This window comes from Eulemur rufifrons, chromosome 13 (genome assembly GCF_041146395.1).
Source record: "Eulemur rufifrons isolate Redbay chromosome 13, OSU_ERuf_1, whole genome shotgun sequence".
NCBI lineage: Eukaryota > Metazoa > Chordata > Mammalia > Primates > Lemuridae > Eulemur > Eulemur rufifrons.
The window spans coordinates 10,834,590-10,853,963 of NC_090995.1; the positions used below are offsets into that span (position 1 = coordinate 10,834,590).

Consider the following 19,374-nt stretch of genomic DNA (forward strand, 5'->3'; position numbering starts at 1 on the left):
CCCCTGATAGGAGTCTCCCTTCCTGGAGTCCACACATACCACCGGCCCCTCCTATTTCTCAATACCCGCCCTAAAACTACAAAGGACAATTCCTTGCTCTCCCCACCATAAATCTTCCTGCCAAAGAAACCCCTACCCCCAGCCCTAAAAACATATATAAACCCACTCAGACTTCTGGGCGATGCGACTTTTTGGGTGTGTCTCTCTCTCTCTCTCTCTCTCTCTCTCTCTCCTGGGACCCGAAAATCTCGCCCGGGGCCCTCTCTTGGGACTCGTTACCCTCACCCAGGAGCGCCCCAATAAAGCCTCTTTACTTAGCCCTTTCAACTCTACTCGTCTTTCTCTGGCGCCGGCCAATCCAAAAAACCTTACACTGGGCTCAAATGATCCTCCTGCCTCAGCCTCCCTAGTGGCTAGGGCTACAGGCAGGCGCCCCCATGCCGGGCTGACCTCTTTCTTACTGGAGACGGGGTCTTGCTCTTGTTCAGGCTGGAGTCTCTGCTCTTAACCACTAGTTTGTGTGTCCTCTCTTTCGCCTTTTGACGTCAGAGGGTCGAAAACTCCACCCTCGGATCATGCTCCCGCCACTGTGCAGCGCAATTGCGCATGTGCATATTTCTCCTTTATAAATATTCATGACTCCTGTAGCTTATTAAATACGTACATTCGGCCACCCCACCGAGCGTAAATTCCTGTTCCATTTAGCCCTGCTCAGAGTGCTTGCTCAGCTTCTGCCCAAGGATCTGCTTCCCAGCCTGCAAGATGGCCATCTGTAGGCTGCAACTCTTGATGGGAAATGAATTTCTCCTTTTCAAATTTATGAACCTTGTCATTCTTCAGTTGACAATGGTGTGTAGACTACTGCACACCTAGGCCGTGGTGTATAGCCTGTAGCTTCTGGGCTACCTGTACTGCATGTTTCTGTACTGAATACTGTAGACCATGGAAGTATTTGTGTATCTAAATGTATGTAAATATGGAAAAGGTAAAAATATGGTGGTGTTACCTTATGGGACCATTGTCATATGTGTAGTCTGTCACTGACCGAAATGTCATTGTGTGGCACATGACACTACATGCTAATGCTAAGAAAAACATTTTTTAAAAGTCACGGTAGTGGCCAGGGAATGTGGCTCATGCCTGTAATCCTAGCACTCGAGGAGGTAGGATCACTGGAGGTCAGGAGTTCGAGACTAGCCTGAGCAAGAGTGAGACCCATCTCTACTAAAAATAGAAAAAATTAGCCGATTGTGGTGGCGCATGTCTGTAGTCCCAGCTACTCGAGAGGCTGAGGCAGGAGGATTGCTTGAGCCCAGGAGTTTGAGGTTCCTGTGAGCAAGGCTGACGCCAGGGCACTCTAGCCTGGGTGACAGAGCAAGACACTGTCTCTAAAAAAAACCCAAAACAAAACATAAAAGTCACAGTAGTAAATTGTTGGAAGTCCTGTATACCTTGACTGAGTAGGAATTATTGAAGGTATTAATTATCCTCTTTATCAAAGCAGCAGATTCTCCTTTAATTATTGGCATATTTTCTTTTGAACTGTTTAATTCAAAATTTAAAATTTCTACTCTTGGCTTTTGTAAATAAAAAAGGAAATAATGATTATAGCCTACTTTTTTCTGACTTAAACTAAAAATGGAAAATTTAAGACTACCTTTGAAGTAAAATGATTCAAAATTTGAAATAAATATGTTAAAAATATTTATATGTGATTGAAAGACTATAGCTAGAGTGCACAGTGTTATTTTAGTTAGAATAATTTAAGCATATATTGTTTTAGGTAGTAGAAAAATAATCTCTAGTGTTCATAACCTGTTCATTCTAAAAAAAAAAAAAAAATTTTTTTTTTTTTTTGAGACTTGAGCCAGGGTCTCACTCTGTTGCCTGGGCTGGTCTCTAAGGTCTGGCCTCAAGCAATCCTTCTACCTTGGCCTCCCAGAGTGTTAGAATTACAGGCATGAGCCACTGCGCCCAGCCCCCCAAATATTTTTAATTTAATTTTAATTTCCCTCTGCTATGTGTTTGCTCAATATGGGAACGATAGCAGTGAAGAGAAGGTGCCTGTATTTGAGGGGCTTATATAGTGTTACTGGAAAGACTAGTAGTGAATTGGCAATTGTAAGTATTTTAAATTTGACTGAAAGTTGAATATGATATAATTCACTTTATAAGGGCAGTGAAAAAAAAAATAAGATCAGATTATTATGGGAGCACAGAGGAGGTACGCCTAATCCAGGCTAGGAATAAGGGAGATTTTTAGGGATGGCCTCCTTGAGCAGATGAACCTGTGCTGAGTCTTAAAAGGCGAGTAAGAGCATTAGGAAGGGGTGGTGGCAAAGGGCATTCACAAAGAGAGGGTAGCCTGAGAGAGGGCAGAGAGGTGTGAAATAGCCTGGAGCCTGTGGAGAATTACATACCGTTAGGTTTTGCTCTATACACAATGAGGTGGGGTTTACCATCTTGTTTCACAGTCACTCTTTGCTTCAGAGAGGTTAGTTGTGAGGATAATACAGTATAATATGAGTTAGTACAGTATTCTGCAGTAATCTGCATATATATTACATGGCAAAATGTGATAGAGATTATAAGTACTAAGGAAGTTAGAGAAAAGGAGAATGAGGTAGGCTGGTTTAGCATAGGAGTCTTTTTATACTCTTTCTGTTGGTCCTGTTTTCTGTAATTTATTGTAAATTATGTTTGCATGTAAAAAAATACATTTGTTTTGTATTCTCTGTATTGGACTGTAAGACTTATCTGCTTCTGTTTGAAATACTTTTTCTTTAGAACTTTCTATTTTGTTGATTGATAAGACTTTACTGGCACTTGGAGGGGCAGAAAATGTCCTTAACTTCCTGTTTGCTTCATTGTTAGAACATGCCAGGATGCGACAGAAGTGGACTTCCAGGGACCATCTCTCTCTGTCTGTCTCTCTCCCCCTCTGTCTCTCTCTCTCTTTTTGGTGTTTTTAATCTGGTAATATAATTGGATATTTGGGGGTAGGGAGAGTATCATTTTTTTACTCCGTAAGAGTCAGAATCGTAGATATTTAAAAAAAAATTTCTGGGTATTTAAATTGTGGAGTTTAGGCTGAATTACATTTTCACTAATATACAGTCTTTGTAAGTCCCAAAGTCTACTGAGTTCCTTAGGCAGAGTGAAATCTATTAGAGTAAATATTCTTTTCCTGCTTTTGTCTTCCTGTTTTATTACATATATAGATAACAAGAGATTGCTGAAGTGAGCCTGGCAACATAGGGAGACCCTGTCTGTACAGAATATAAAAAAAAAAAATTAGCTGCACGCATGTAGTCCCAGCTACTTGGGAGGCTGAGGTGGGAAGATTGCTTGAGCCCATTCTGTAGGTTGCCTTTTCACTCTAATTGTTTCCTTTGCTGCACAGACATTTTTAAAGTTTGATGTAGTCTCATTTATCTGTTTTTGCGTTTGTTGCTTGTGTCATATTCAAGAAATCATTGCCAAGTCCAATGTCATGAAGCTTTTTTCTCCTTTGTTTTTCCTCTTAGTAGTTTTACGGTTTCAGGGCGACATTTAGGTCTTTAATTCATTTTTAGCTAATTGTTCTATGTGGTGTAAAGTAAGGGTCTTTTGCATGTCATATCCAGTTATTATGTGTTGTCTTTTTATCACTGGCAATTTTATTTACTCCAGATTCTGTGTTGTTTGATAATATACTTTGGGTTTTAAAACATTATTCTTTAGTTTAATTACTGTTAGCATGGTGTATCTTTTTTCTGTCCATTTACTTTGACCTATTGATGTCTTTATGCTTAAAATAGGTATTTTCTTATATGCAGCTTGTAATTGGGTTAAGTCTTTATTTGACATAATTGTAGATTCACTTGCAGTTGTAAAAAAGCAGTAGATCTTGTGTACCCTTTACTCAGTTTTCCTCAATGGTAACATCCTGCATAACTTCAGTACTAGGAAATTGACATTGATACGTTCTGTTTACATTATTTAGATTTCACCTGTTTTACATGTACTGGCTTGTGTGTGTTATCCCGTGTAGATTCATGTGATCACCACTACAGTCACGATACAGTACGGTCCCATCACACGTATCTCTTGTGCTGCTCATTTATAGTCACAGCCACTTGTCTTCTCTTATTCTTCCCTAACCTCTGGCAACCAATAATCTGTTTTTCTGTTCTATAATTTTGCTAGCTCAAGAATATTATATACTATAAATGAAATCATGCAGTATAGTTTTTTTCATTCAGCATAATTTCTTTGCAATCCATTCATGTTGCATGTTTCAGTAGCTTGTCCTTGTTACTGCTGAATAGTATTCCTGAGTCTCTCCCTTTAATTGGAGGTGTTTAGTCCATTTATATTTAATGTGATTGTTGGTATACTTGGATTTAAATCAACCATCTTGCTCAGGGGTTGTCAAACTATGGCCAGGGACTAAATCACACCCACGAAGTGCTTTCTATAAATAAAATATTACTGGAATACTCCTGTGCTCATTCATTTACTATTTGTCTATGGCTGTTTTTGTGCTACAATGGCAGAGTTAAGTAGTTGTCATAGGGACTATCTGGCCCACAAAGCCAAAAATATTTACTCTGTGTCCTTTTACAGAAAAGGTTTTGGATCCTTGAAACAGCAGCTGTATATGCTGTTTGTTTTCTGTTTGTCCCATCTGTTCTTTGTTGGTTTTGCAGCAGGAATGTGAGCTTAGAAGAGACGTTAAGGTGGTTGCCTGATAAAATATCTGCAGATGCTTTCCTCAGATAAAATTTTAAACCTGACAGAAGATGTCTTATTCGTTTTCTAATGTATGTAACAAATTACCACAAATTTAGCAGCTTAAAATAACGTTTATTATCTCATAGATTCTGTGGGTCAGGAGTCTGGGCATAGCTTAGTTGGGTCTTCCGCTTGGGATCTCACAAAGCTTCCGTCAAGGAGTTGGCCAGGCCGCATGGTTGTGTGGAGGCTCAACTGTGGAAAAATCTGCTTCCATGCTCGTTCAGATCAATGGCAGAGTTCATTTCCTTGCAGCTGTGTGACTGTCTTTTCACTGTTAGGTGGAGGCCTCCCCCAGTTCCTAGGGATTGCCTGTGGTTCCCTGCTGTGGGGCTTTCTCCGTGGTAGTTTGGTTTTCAAGGCCTGCAGGGGAGCCTCTCACTCCAGTCTGTTCACACAGTGTGATATAACATAATCAAGAAAGTGGCAGCCCTTCACTTTCCCACATCCTGTTGATCCTTGAAGCAAGTCACAGGTTCTTCCTGCACACAAGGGGATTATATGAAGACATGATTCACTGGGGGTCACTGTTGTGTGTGTCTGCCACAGAAACTTAAAAACGATATTAATAACTATAGTCTGTAACCTTACATTGACTATACTGGTTCTTGTCAAAAGCTGGAAACGATGAGACTAAAGAAACTAATACAGCTAAAGTCAAGGTGTTTATAATTTTCTGAAACTGCATAATAAGCAGAGCTTTCCACTCTCTGATAATACCAATATTTGCAACATGGTTTATAGTTTCATAAGCACTTATAAGCCCATTACTGTATTTGATGTAATTCTCTGTCAAGTGTTATAAGGTAGATAGGTATCCCTGTTTATAGATGAAGAAACTGAGCATTAGTAAAGCCTTCACAGAAATGACACAGCCAGTAAGTGGTAAAATATGTGTTTTAACTTAAAACTCTTTGTTGCTCTTACCAAGGTAGAATTGTAGAACTATTGATGGTGTGGATATTTATCAAATATGCTTTGATGATGTAAGTTTGATTTTATATGTAAATACTAATAAATTCTATGTGAAAATGTAATAAGCTCTTTATAACAATGCACCAGTTCCTATGCCTGGCCATACAGTATCTCTTATTCTCAAAATATTCCTGTAAGTAAGTGGTATCTCCATTTTATGGAAGAGAAAACTAAGGTTTAAGCAGGTTGTCATTTGCCCAAGATCATATAGTTGGTAAATGGTGGAGCCATGATCTGAGTTGAGAATCTAGGATGAACCTAAGTCTATCAAAATAACCTTCTGTTTTTGCTTTGCATCACTGAATAAAGTCTCTAAGCTTAAAATTTTTAACTCATAGCTCCTCTTTTTGAAGATAATGCATTTTTCACATCTCAAAAATCATGTGCTATTGAATTGTCTTACTAGATTTTAAAGGAGTTCTTTTCTGACATAAAATAATGAGCTGAAGTGAATTAATTATGTGACATCATAAAAACAGTTATTTTTACTTTTTAAAATAACGATTGATATAGTTATTTTACATCTATAGTATTAGCAAATTATAATTGCTAATGACAGTTTTTTTCTTTTGGTTTGTCTCTGTTTTATTGTTGACTTTTCAGTCACAGCAAACTGTACAATGGCACTTGAGTTGGTTTGGAAAATGCCTGAAGTTTAGTGGCTACATCTACCTTCTGCCTTTTCCCCACCCTTTAAAAAAGAATAAATGGGATGTTTGAGAAGAGTGATATATTAAAAGAAGAGTTTTGCAAATGGCTTCAGACTCTGTGAATGGAAAACAAGCTAGAAATCACTTCACAAAGGGAAAAAGACAACAGCACCAGCAAATAAAGAACAGATCTTCAGTTAGTGACGGTGGTGGAGAAGACTCCTTTATTTTTGAAGCAAATGAAGCTTGGAGAGATTTTCATGGTTCTCTTCTTCAATTTTATGAAAATGGAGAACTCTGCGATGTCACACTAAAGGTGAGACTGCCTTTTTTCTTACTTTTCTCACCCTTTTAAGTGTACTATGAAAAATGAGGATTCCTGTAACCATAAAAGGCAAATTTTTGGTGCTACACTTACATGTTATAATCGAATGATTTTAGTCTCATTTTTTTTATTGAAGGTGAAGGGACATAAAGGAGGGTGTAAATGAAAAGAGTTTAGCATAAGATAAAATTATTGTACTAATTTAATGATATTTATTATTTCTTAGTTAATTTAACTTCTGAGAGTTCTAGAACCCTCTAACAACACATAGTTATTATCAGTGAAATTATTAATAAATTGCCATTGACCAGGTAAGCTTTTCACTTACGAATTTAAATATCTTGATGAATTTGCTTATTGTTAATGCAGGTTAGAAGTCAGGAATTCTTGGTTATTTACTCAGCTATACTAGGATTTTACTGTATATCCCTATTCTGGTAATTTAACCTCTACTTCATGGTTATCCGTTAAGTGAGATTGTTTACACCTAATAGTGAAATAGAGTCTAGACTTGGATGAAAAAGTCTTTAGTGAACTTTAAGTCTGTGGTCTATAGGATCATGTTGCTCTGCTTAAAAATAAAACAGTTTTAATAAAATTGTAAATGTGGTAAAGCAGTGTGGAAGAGGCTGTGTTCTGATTCTTTCCATTACACATTTAAAGTACTTTCTTATTCTTTCGTGTAATATTAAATTTTTTTTGATGATTCATATATATCCATGTAGGATTTTCCACATGAGATTTGCCACTTTTTAGGAGCTCTTAGATTTTGCTTTCTGTTCCTGCTCACACAACTTCTTAGAGCTTACGGTGTTGTGGGAATTGAGGGGATACTGGAAGAATAAAATTAGGGGACACTCAGCAAAAATCCGTAAACTGAAAGCATAGGATTTGAGCTTCAGGTGCAGAATGTCCAGAAGTGTAGTGTTGTACTGTGGATAACAGCCTATATTCTCTTTCCTTAAACTCCTAGTGTCCTTAAGTATTTCTAGGTCTGAAGATACTGAAAAGAAAAGCATTATATAATTCTTCAGGCTCTGTGTGAAATTTAGCTACGTGTATATATTTTTTTTCTTAGGGTCTGAGTTCAGACGAATATGTTTATATTTTAATGAAGAAATATTTAAGCTGTTTGATCCATATGGTATATATGTTTACTCTCATGCCATTGTTCTAATTTTCAACCCTACTGTGAAATTTAGTGACCCATACTGGCTTTGGCAAAAATAAAAGATACGTAAAATAGATTATTTGAATTTAATCAATTATCAGTGCTCAGAAATGGACAGTTTGGCAGTGTGTGTTCACATTGTACCTATCCTTTGAAGCAGCATTTCTACTCCCTGTAGGGATTAATAGAGAATGTGAATAAATATTTAGTTACAAAGAATTTCACTACTCTGTTGTTTATAATGACACACTATTGGAAGCAATCTAATTTTTCAACAATTAAGGTGATAGAATTTTAGTGGGTTTTTTAAACTATTTTTATATGAAACATATTTCAAAATAATTTAAATAGAAAATGAAAAAACCTCTGTTGAGCTTACAATAAATACTACTAAATATTGATTGATTTATTCTGTGTTTCAATTTTCTGATTGATAAGTTGTGCATAATAATAGTACCTACTCATGGGGTGTTGAGACAGTTAAGTGAGTTAGTATGTGAAAAACACTTAGAATAGTGTCTGACATATAATAAGTGCTAAATGATGTTTGCTATTCTCATTAATTCATAGAATGCTCCTGAAATGTGAGATAATATAGAAAATCATAGTTTGTTGTATACATGTTATAGATATGTGTATAAAAGATAAATGGCTAATTTGGAAGGAGAAAATTGGCTGACTTTAAGAAACTGGCCTAGATTGAAAGTAAGTGACCAAAGGATTGCGTTATTAAAACAAATACTGTAAACTTGTCTGGAACTTTTGTCCCTGCTACAGTACATGCTCCTTGCTGATCTGAAGCTGATTTTGACATTAAACCGAGTCTTTCTCGGTTTGTTTGTTTTGAACAGGTTGGCTCAAAGCTGATCTCTTGTCACAAGCTGGTGTTGGCTTGTGTTATTCCCTACTTCAGAGCCATGTTTCTCTCTGAAATGGCTGAAGCCAAGCAAACGCTGATTGAGATCAGAGATTTTGACGGTGATGCAATAGAAGACTTGGTAAAGTTTGTCTATTCTTCACGGCTCACTTTGACTGTTGACAACGTCCAGCCTCTCTTATACGCAGCCTGCATCCTGCAGGTTGAACTGGTGGCTAGAGCTTGCTGTGAATACATGAAGTTACATTTTCATCCCTCCAATTGCCTGGCCGTGAGAGCCTTTGCGGAAAGTCACAATCGAGTAGACTTGATGGACATGGCAGATCAGTATGCCTGTGAGCATTTCACCGAAGTAGTGGAGTGTGAGGACTTTGTGAGTGTGTCACCCCAGCACCTCCACAAGCTTTTGTCCTCCAGTGATCTGAATATTGAGAATGAAAAGCAGGTCTACAGTGCCGCCATCAAGTGGCTTCTGGCCAATCCTCAGCATCATTCCAAATGGCTGGATGAAACACTTGCACAGGTAGGGGCTGAAATACGACTGTCTGTAGAAATTAAACGATACAGGAAGCAAATCAGCATGTTTCATTTATTAGGAAAAGTGTAGATTATTTGAAGGAGCGTGGAAATCATTGATGTGATACAATAATGAAATGGCTTTAACTCTCAGTTTCCTATTCAATTGTTGTACTGTTTAAGGATAAGTCTAAATTTGTCACATTTGAATTAGCAACACCATTCCCTGCTTTTTAACCTGAATATTTAAAATGTTCCTTTGAGATAGAGTAATGAATATTTTATTTATGCTAATAGAAAATAGTCTAAGGAAATAGCTCTAAATTAATATAATTTATAATTGTTTTATGATGTTTCTAAATTTTAATGAATTATTTTGCTAATGAAAGTACACTTATTCCTACTGCATATAGGCTTATTCTGGAAAGAACCATATGGCATCACATTCCATTTTCTTCCCTCACCACAGTTTGACTTTTTTTAACCTCAAAAATGTCTCATTATTGTTGTTATTTTTTTTACCATCAACAAGGGTTACTGTGATAGGGAGATAATAAATGGGCTCTTTGGGGTCTATATCTTTTCTTTTCTTTTCTCTCCTTTTCCCCCCTCCTCCTCCTTTTCTCCCTTTCTTCCTTTTTTCATTTATTCCTGAGAAATAAAATGATGCTTCTTAAAAGAGGAGTGTTCTTATTTGCTTATTTTTTTCAAAAGAAAATGCCTTGTTAAAACTTTGTGCTTGAGAAAAGCACCTGGTGAGCATTATGCTGATTTTAAAAAGTATAAAATTTCTCAATACATTATCAAAAATTTTAACAAATACCAAGAAGAATGAAATGGCTTAGAATTACCAGTGTTCTCACTTTAGATATTTGTAGGCAGATGAAGTAAACCTATTTGAAATGTGATCATAATGAGACTGATTTTTTTTTAATTACACATAGCAATATATAATATATACATTCATATGATCATCAAAGTTCAGAACACCTTTAGGTCTTCTCTGTTAGGATTTTTTGAGTCAGGCGTAGTGACTTTTGCCTGTAATCCCACCTGCTCTGGAGGCGGAGACAGGACTGTCGCTTAGGTCCACTCGATTGAGGCTGCAGGAAACTGTGATCTCATCACTGCACTCCAGCCTAGGCTACAGGGCAAGACTCTGTCTCAGAAAAAAAAATTATTTTGAAAATAAATTTTTCAACAAAAGCAAACAAATTTCATTAGTTTACAGCTATATCTCATTTATGTGTATGTGCTTTTTTTCTTTTAAAGATGGTAAGGCAGATGTTATTTGAGGGAGGCCATGGCAGTAGGTATGTGAACCACTGCTTGGGGTCTTGTAGTGGGGTAGAGAGATTGGTCTCAACTCCCTATGTGTGTGCTTTTAATTCAAAATGGCATTACCTGGTTTGATTATCCCTTCAGTCGACTAGAAAATCAGCGCATGGCATCTTTAAGGGAGGAATGGTGAATGCCTCCAATGAAAGGGGAGGCCCTGAGTTAGTATATGGCCTTCCAAGACCATTGATTTGAAGAAAACAACACTTACTTGTTTCAGATATGAATGTTCATGTTTTTAAGTGAGAAATCACATTTCCTTATGTTCAGTCATAGCTTAAAAAGGCAAAAGAACAAAGCACAGCAGTTTTGTTTCGATCATGCCTTCCTTTAGCAACAGAGAGGCCTTGTTATTATGTCAGTACCATTTTTGTAAATAAGCAATTTGAAGACAATTGAATTATTTTATTTAGCCCATTTAAATCCATATTTCAAGAAAGTGGATATACTTAACATAGTCTGGTTTCATTAGTGCAGACCAATACTGGAAATTGCTTTAGAATTTGACACATTGAATTTTATTAACGTGTTAAAAAGGCTTTATAAATGAAGTAACTGAGTTTTAAAAAGAGAACATACTACAGTGAAAGTGGAGAAGGAACTATCCTATTACCACTTATATTGCAACTATTCATGATTTTAGGTTCGTCTGCCATTATTGCCAGTTGATTTTCTCATGGGTGTTGTGGCAAAAGAACAGATTGTCAAGCAAAATCTAAAATGTAGGGATTTACTGGATGAAGCAAGAAATTACCACCTTCATTTGAGTAGCAGAGCAGTACCTGACTTTGAATACTCTGTTCGGACTACCCCAAGGAAGCACACTGCTGGTAATTAAATTACTCTTTTTGTCAACTCTCCTACAATGATCTTTGTTGTATTTGAGGGTGTTTATATGTGTTTATACTTAATGGTTAGATAATTAGTGTCTGATTGCCTTAAAGTAATAATTGGCAAGTATGATTTTATAAGTATGTTCATAATTCCTATTGCACATGATTTAGATAGTTTTACTGATAAGCCAATTTTTTAAAAAGCCATAGCAAGTCCTGTATGCTTTGAAGAGCCTGCTGAAATATCTCTTCCCTTGAGGTCTTCCCTGATTCTTCTAGGCAGAATTAGCTCCTATTATTTTTGCTTTTAGAGCACTTTGTTTGAACTTGTTTTACTATGTTGTGCTGTAATTTATTCATTTGACATGTCTTAAGTTCTTCAAAGACAGTTAAGTATTCTATTTAGGTTTGTATCTCTAGTGCCAAGTCTGAAGCTTGAAATACATGTTTGAATATTTGTTTTTGCATTTTACCAAATCAAAAGAAAGGCACTAAAATATCTAACAGTTATGTTAGTTGTATATTGGACGTTATTAAACTCTTAGAATCTAAAGCTCTTATATTTTAGGAGGTATGCAGTTTCACCTTCATGTACCACAATTTTTAGACTTCATGAATGTTAAAAAAGTAAGTGAACATGAATCATTTTCTTGGGAAAATATAAAGAGTTACATATTTGAAGGATGAGAGAATATAATAAAGGAAGGTCCAGAAATATAGGAAGAGGAACTCTGATTAGAAACTTCCTTAATAATTGCTGCTACTCAGTATGCAGTTACTAAAGGAGATCGGTGAAATAGTCTAAAAACAACAACAAAAGGCAATACTCGATTATGAATAGAATGGGATTTTATCTAGGTAGTATAAAGAAAGGCTAAAAGTCAAATACCTGCCTATGAAGAAGTAGTTCTAAATAATTTTACATGAAAAGGACTGGTATTTATTGTCCCTTTTTGTAGATTGATGTAAAGAATTAAATCTTTTTAGGGGCATAGTTAGTTTTTTGTTGTTGTTGTTGTTGTTGTTGTGAAGTCTGTTCTAGAAGGCCAAGGTATTTGATGAAATTCTTCTTCAAATTCAGATTTGAATTCAAACAACACCTTAGCATCCTAGGTTATATGCCAAGGTATACTAGGTACTTGTATACATGATCTTTTACATCATGGCAAGGACTTTGTGGAGTAGGTTTTAGTGAAGGATTCGGCCCTCATTATGAGATAGATGGTGTTATTCCATTTTATGGATAGGAATTAGTTTCTATGCTCAAGGCTACACAGAGAAATAGAGAAAAGATTTGCATCTTGATCTTTTTACTTTAGTTTTTTTTTCTTTCATGCGGTGGTCCTAGGTGACCTATAGAGCTGAAATAAACAATTTGATTTAATGATCTTTACAGTCTCTTCCAACTTTAAATTTCTCTGACTTAGAATATTGGATTTGGCCAGGTGTGGTGGCGCTCATGCCTGTAATCCTAGCACTCTGGGAGGTGGAGGCAGAAGGATTGCTTGAGCTTAGGAGTTCGAGACCAGTCTGAGCAAGAGTGAGACCCCGTCTCTACTAAAAATAGTAAAAATGAGGCAGGTGTGGTGGTGCATGCCTGTTGTGTCAGCTACTTAGGAGGCTGAGGAAAGAGGATCCCTTGAGCCCAGGAGTTTGAGGTTGCTGTAAGCTAGGCTGATGCTACGGCACGCCAGCCCAGGCAACAGAGTGAGACTCTGTCTCAAAAATAACAATAATAATAATAATAATTATAATAATAAAGTACTGAATTAGTTGGAAAAGATAGCACAAGTGGTTTCTGGTCATTCATTTATGCAGTCATTCAGTAAACATGTATAAGTGCCTACCGTGTGGAAGGCTCAAGGTTAGACATGAGAAATGCTGACATGGATAGAATACAGCCAGCCTTATTTTGGGAGAACTTGTAGTCTGGTCTAGGGAAATAGACATTTAAATAAATAAATACTCTAAAGTATTCCTAGTGCATTTATATAATCCCAAAGTATATTGGGATGTCCAAACAGTGGTTATTTTTACCTTGGAACAGTCAGAAAAGGTTTTATAAAGAAAGTAGACCTCGGCCTTAGTTTTGAATAATAAGTAGATGTTCTTTAGGGTACCGCTTAGGATAAGGGATGTTCAGTTCATTTTACGTTTTTCGAATGCCTTCTACATGCCAGGCACTGTACTAGTTCTTGTTAGTGCATAAATGCTCAATACACAGTCTTAACCTAGCTTAGATTCTGGAGACAAATGTCAGCATAATAGATCATTTTAATACTGTGTGTTAAGTGAATGTGAATTACCAAAAGTCTTGTAGGAGTACCAAGGATGAGCACTATTTGCATGTTGGTGGGAGCATGAAATTTAAAAGAGAGAGAGAGAGAGAGAGAGAGAGATATGATTGGATTAAATCCTGGGAAGGCCTTTATGCTGTGCGAAGGGTTTACTTTGTGAGGGGGTCAGTGCTTCTCAGAGTGTGAAGGAGGTGGTCGCCCCTTGACCAGCAGCATGGCATTCACATGGGAACTGGTTAGAAATACAAATTCTTGGGCCTACCCCAAACCTACTGAATCGGACACTCTGGGAGTCAGGCCCAGCAGTCTGTTTGATGCCCTCCAAGTAATTCTGAATCACACTAAAGTGAAAGTGTTTGTTTTTTTAAATTGTGGTGAAGTACCTATAACATAAAATTCGTCATTTTAACCACTTTTAAGTGTACAATTCAGTAGCATTCACTAAAGTTTTTGAGAACTGTTGATGTAGGTAATGGAAAGCTATTGAAAGAGTTTGCTCTGTCGACAGTCCAAAAGCAAAAAGACTACTAAGCGATAAGAGAGGACGGGTTTTGCCGTAGCTGGGTAGCAGGTGACGAGGGCCTGAGCTGACGGTGGCGGTGGGAATAGGGAGGAGGAGGTGGTTTAGGTTGTTTCCTTTCGGACAGGTTGGGTTTGAGGTGCTTCTGGGTCATCACATGGAAATGTGACTTAGAGATGTAGAGTGGAAGGTAATAATGGTATAGGTGGAACCTACAACGAAAGGATGAACTTTTCCTGTGTGAGCATGAAGTATGTGAGAAGTGGGCTAAGGATGGAACGTGGAAAACAAAGAAAGAAGGAAAGAAATGATTAGAGACAAAGGGAGACTTTGATTTTATAGAAATCAAGAAGGTAAGATATTTCTCCCAAAACTGGCATATCAATAGGCATATCAAATGTTGCAGTTGTGTTCAGTAAGAAATTAAGAGTTGATTAGTTTTGTTATGACCGTTAGCAAGAGCAATTTTATAGAGCAGGCGAGGGTATAAACCACTGTAATGGAAACAGATAGCTAATGTACTCTAGTTGAGAAGTTCAAATTAGAGGGGAAGGAAGAAAATTAGATTTCTAGTAACATAATAACATTGAATACTATCCAAATACTTTGTGTTTTTTTGTGTTTTTTTTCCTGTTACTCAGAGTTTTGACTTTCTAAATATTTTTCCACACTATAAAACAATTTTTGGCAGCTGTGATTTTGATCTCTATTTTTGGCTTTACCTTTAGGTGTGCTGTTTTGTGTAGGTGGTCGAGGTGGCTCTGGGGACCCCTTTCGCAGTATCGAATGCTATTCTATCAACAAAAACAGTTGGTTCTTTGGACCAGAAATGAATAGCCGGAGGCGACACGTGGGTGTCATCTCTGTGGAAGGTAGGTCCGCTGTTGTCTAAAATCACATCATGTTATCACAATGCTCTTTTTTAAAACATTTGAACTCTGAGAACTTCTTTCTTTATATAAAAAACATTGTTTCCAACCTATAGGGCAAAAAAAAAAAAATAGTAAGAATTAAAAAAAAGAAAAGAATATGGCTAAATTGTAAAATATTTTAATATATCAGTAAAGTATTTGGGTAGCGATTATTTACTTGCTTTGTGCTCCCAGCTGCTCAGTGTACAGTCTGTTGCCTGCAGGTGGATCATGCAGAGATGAGTGTCAGAGAAAGGGGAGATGAAGAGTTAAATTATTCTGAGTTATATTTACAAAAAAACTAAGGAAAAATGTTTATTGAACCCAAATCATAAGTATATATGCTTTTTCTGTACCCATCTAATTGTTATTGAAATTAGTTTTTTTTTTACTCATTACTGAAAATTAATATAGAGCCATGGATAAATTATTAGAAAACTTTAAAAAAATTACTTTTTTTATTATTTATTTTTATTTTTTTTTTTATTTTTTATTTATTTATTTTTTTTTTTTGAGACAGAGTCTCGCTCTGTTGCCTGGGCTAGAGTGCCATGGCGTCAGCCTAGCTCACAGCAACCTCAAACTCCTGAGCTCAAGTGATCCTCCTGCCTCAGCCTCCCGAGTAGCTGGGACTACAGGCATGCGCCACCATGCCCGGCTAATTTTTTTTCTATGTATATAATTTTAGCTGTCCAGATCATTTCTTTCTATTTTTTGTAGAGATGGGGTCTCGCTCTTGCTCAGGCTGGTCTCGAACTCCTGAGCTCAAACGATCCGCCCACCTCGGCCTCCCAGAGTGCTAGGATTACAGGCGTGAGCCACCACGCCCGGCCTACTTTTTTTCTTAAAACAGCATATATCCTTTTAAAAAACAATAGTATTAATAAAATATATTTTAATAAAAAATAAAAATCATTTATAATCCACACACCCAGAAATACTCAGAGTTAACATCTTAGTGTGTAATCTTTCCTGTTTTTCTGTGTGTATTTTTATTTGTTTCATTTAGAAAAAATTTGATCATATTAACAGTTTTATATTTTCTTTATATAACACATGAACATTATTCCATTTTATTAAACATTCTTTGAAACATGATTAGTGATTTCATCTAAGTTATAAAAAGTTGGGAAACCTAAGGGGATAGAGTTTGAGCATTTAAATAACTTCATGTAAAATGGCATGTTGAGTGGAAGCTAACTGATTTTCACTCAACTACTGAAATGACATAAATGATAATGTTGAATGGAACAGAAGTTGTTGAAAATGAATTTATGGTATTTTAATTATATAGCTGTTTATATATAAATAACACTAATTTATTTGGAATCAAATGAAAATACTTCTCTATTTAACAGGTAAAGTATATGCAGTAGGTGGACATGATGGAAATGAACATTTAGGCAGCATGGAGATGTTTGATCCTCTCACTAATAAATGGATGATGAAGGCATCAATGAACACAAAGAGGTAGATGAGCATGGAAATTTCTTTTGAACTAATGGTAGAAAATAAAGTTTCCTAAAATTGAAAGGCCTTATTTTTTCATTTTTTCTGTTTTTAGAAACTTTAAATAGCTTCTCAAACACATTTTGTTAAAATACCCAAGGTGATGCTTTGGTTTAACTTTTTATAGTTTTTTGAAAATTAAAAATGTGGTCATCTTTTAGATTACCATGATGGTAGTCACAGTTTTCTCTTATACCTGAGCATTGACTTTTTAAAAAAACTTTTTGTTTTGAAGTAATTTTAGGTTTTTCAGAGAAGGTGCAAAAATAGTAGAGTTCTGTGTACCAGTAGTTCTCAACTGAGGATGATTTTACCCCCTCTGTGGGATAGTTGGCCATGTCTGGAGACATTTTTGGTTGTCAACAGCTTGTGGGTGGGTAAGTTGCTGCTGGCTGGAAGAAGTCAGGGGTGCTGCTCAAGATTCTACAATGCACAGGACAGCCCCCTACAACAAAGAATTTTCCAGCCCCAAATGCCCGTAATGCTAAGGTAAAGAAACCTTGTCGTGTACCCTTCAACCAGCTTCCCATAAATGTTTCCATAGTACAGTTACTGAAATTAGCATTGGTACAGTATCATTAATTAATCTGTAGACTTTATTCAACTTTTGCCAATATTCCCACACATTCTTATGCTTCTAATTGATTTTTCTTTTCTAATTGTATTGGCTAATAATCTAATACAGATGAATAGTAGCAGAGATAACAGGTGCTTTTATCTTGTTCCTGATCTTAGTGGTAATGTCTCTAGTGTTTCTCTATTAAATAAGACATTGACTTTAGGACTAAGGCATGTATATTTTATCATATTAAGAAAATACCAATCATTCTTCATTGTTTTATCATGAGCATTAATAGCGTAAATTCTTATCCACAATAAATTGAAATATATTGATAAATGGATCAGTCTAAAGGGGAGAGAATTTTTAGTAACATAGTTCTCTAGCATGTTCAACATTTTTTTTTTTTTTTTTTAAAAAGACAGGGTGTTGCTCTGTCACCCAGGCTGGAGTGCAGTAGCATGATCATAGTTCACTGCAGCCTCAAGCAATCCTCCTGCATTGGCTTCTTGAGTATCTGGGACTACAGGGATGCACCATCATGCCCAGCCAATTTTTTAAAATGTTTTGTAGAGATGGGGTCTTGATATATTGCCCAGGTTGGTCTTTGAACTCCCGGTTTCAAGTGATCCGCCTGCCTCAACCTCCCAAAGTGCTAGGATTACAGGTGTAAGCTACTATGCCCAGCCAACATTTTTATTAATGACTTGAGTATCAAATTTTTAGCTTTCCTAAGGTGGAAGTCTAACTAATATCATGTGACAAATCGGGATTCAAAAGCCTGAGTAGACCAAATATACTCTCAGCAAAACCTAAAATATTAAAACCAGAATTATAGGTTAAAATCTGCTTTAGGTATTTTAAAAAATCAATTACACCAGTACAACGTGGTGGGAAATCAGGTTTGTGATTGTTTCATATGGAGAAAAGTACTTGACCATTATGAAATTCAGCTCTTAAAAAGAAAGGAAAAAATGGAATATAATATAATTGCCTGCAGTAAGAGAAATAAAGCCTTTATTTAGATCAAGGGAGTTTATAGTCCTGTTCTTTGTACTGATCTCTATATCTATAGCTGTGGTCTCGAAGTAGGATATGTAATATCAGTTGCGGTATGAGAATAAAAGATTAGACTCGGCTGGGCGCGGTGGCTCACGCCTGTAATCCTAGCACTCTGGGAGGCCGAGGCGGGAGGATCGCTCGAGGTCAGGAGTTTGAGACCAGCCTGAGCAAGAGCGAGACCCCGTCTCTACTAAAAATAGAAAGAAATTATCTAGCCAACTAAAAACATGTATGTATGTATGTGTGTGTGTATATATGTATACGTGTGTGTGTGTGTGTGTATATATATATATAGAAAAAATTAGCTGGGCATGGTGGCACATGCCTGTAGTCTCAGCTGCTCGGGAGGCTGAGGCAGGAGGATTGCTTGAGCTCAGGTGTTTGAGGGTGCTATGAGCGAGGCTGATGCCATAGCACTCACTGTAGCCTGGGCAGCAAAGCGAGACTCTGTCTCAAAAAAAAAAAAAAAAAAGATTAGACTCTCTCTAAATTTTTAAAATGAGCCACTGTGCTTGGCCTGGCTTGGAATGGTGTATGTCAGAAAAGCCACATATATTTTACACTGAATGGGAGGTTAAATTAGGTTACCTATTATTTTTCTTTTTCAAATTTAAAATTCAGTAAATAGGGTGAGGATTTCAAAGACTGAGCATAATAATTTATACAAAACTAGATACTAGAATAATTTTGCCTCTTTGTTTTAGGGTGAAAATACAAGGGAGGAAGAGAGAAGAGGACCGAGTAAATATTGAATAAACTGCTTAAGAGTAGCTTTGTTTAGAGAACAAAGATAAAAATATATCACCTGCAGTTTTATTAAAAGAAAGAAACAAAACCTAACTTCAGACACTGTGGCTTGTATGGTTGGCAAGCTATAGCAATATTCTGTAAGAGTTAAAAATGACTTGTGGCAGGGCGCGGTGGCTCACACCTGTAATCCTAGCACTTTGGGAAGCCGATGGAGGAGGATTGCTTGAAGCCAGGAGTCTGAGACCAGCTCAGGCAACATAGCAAGACTCCATCTCTACAAAAAATAGAAAAATTAGCCGGCATGG

At 36.7% G+C, this 19,374-nt stretch overlaps 1 protein-coding gene across 2 annotated transcripts in view; it reads left to right on the forward strand.

The window, feature by feature from the left end:
• KLHL8 (kelch like family member 8) overlaps positions 1-19,374 on the forward strand; it is a 35,372-nt gene that overhangs the window by 6,351 nt on the left and 9,647 nt on the right. For both annotated transcript variants that reach the window (XM_069485527.1, XM_069485528.1), the window contains exons 2-6: positions 6,361-6,717; positions 8,749-9,297; positions 11,272-11,458; positions 15,007-15,150; positions 16,548-16,659. In XM_069485527.1, coding sequence (XP_069341628.1) covers positions 6,505-6,717; positions 8,749-9,297; positions 11,272-11,458; positions 15,007-15,150; positions 16,548-16,659 — 1,205 coding nt within the window. In that variant the 5' untranslated portion in view covers positions 6,361-6,504. The remainder of the gene's footprint in view (positions 1-6,360; positions 6,718-8,748; positions 9,298-11,271; positions 11,459-15,006; positions 15,151-16,547; positions 16,660-19,374) is intronic.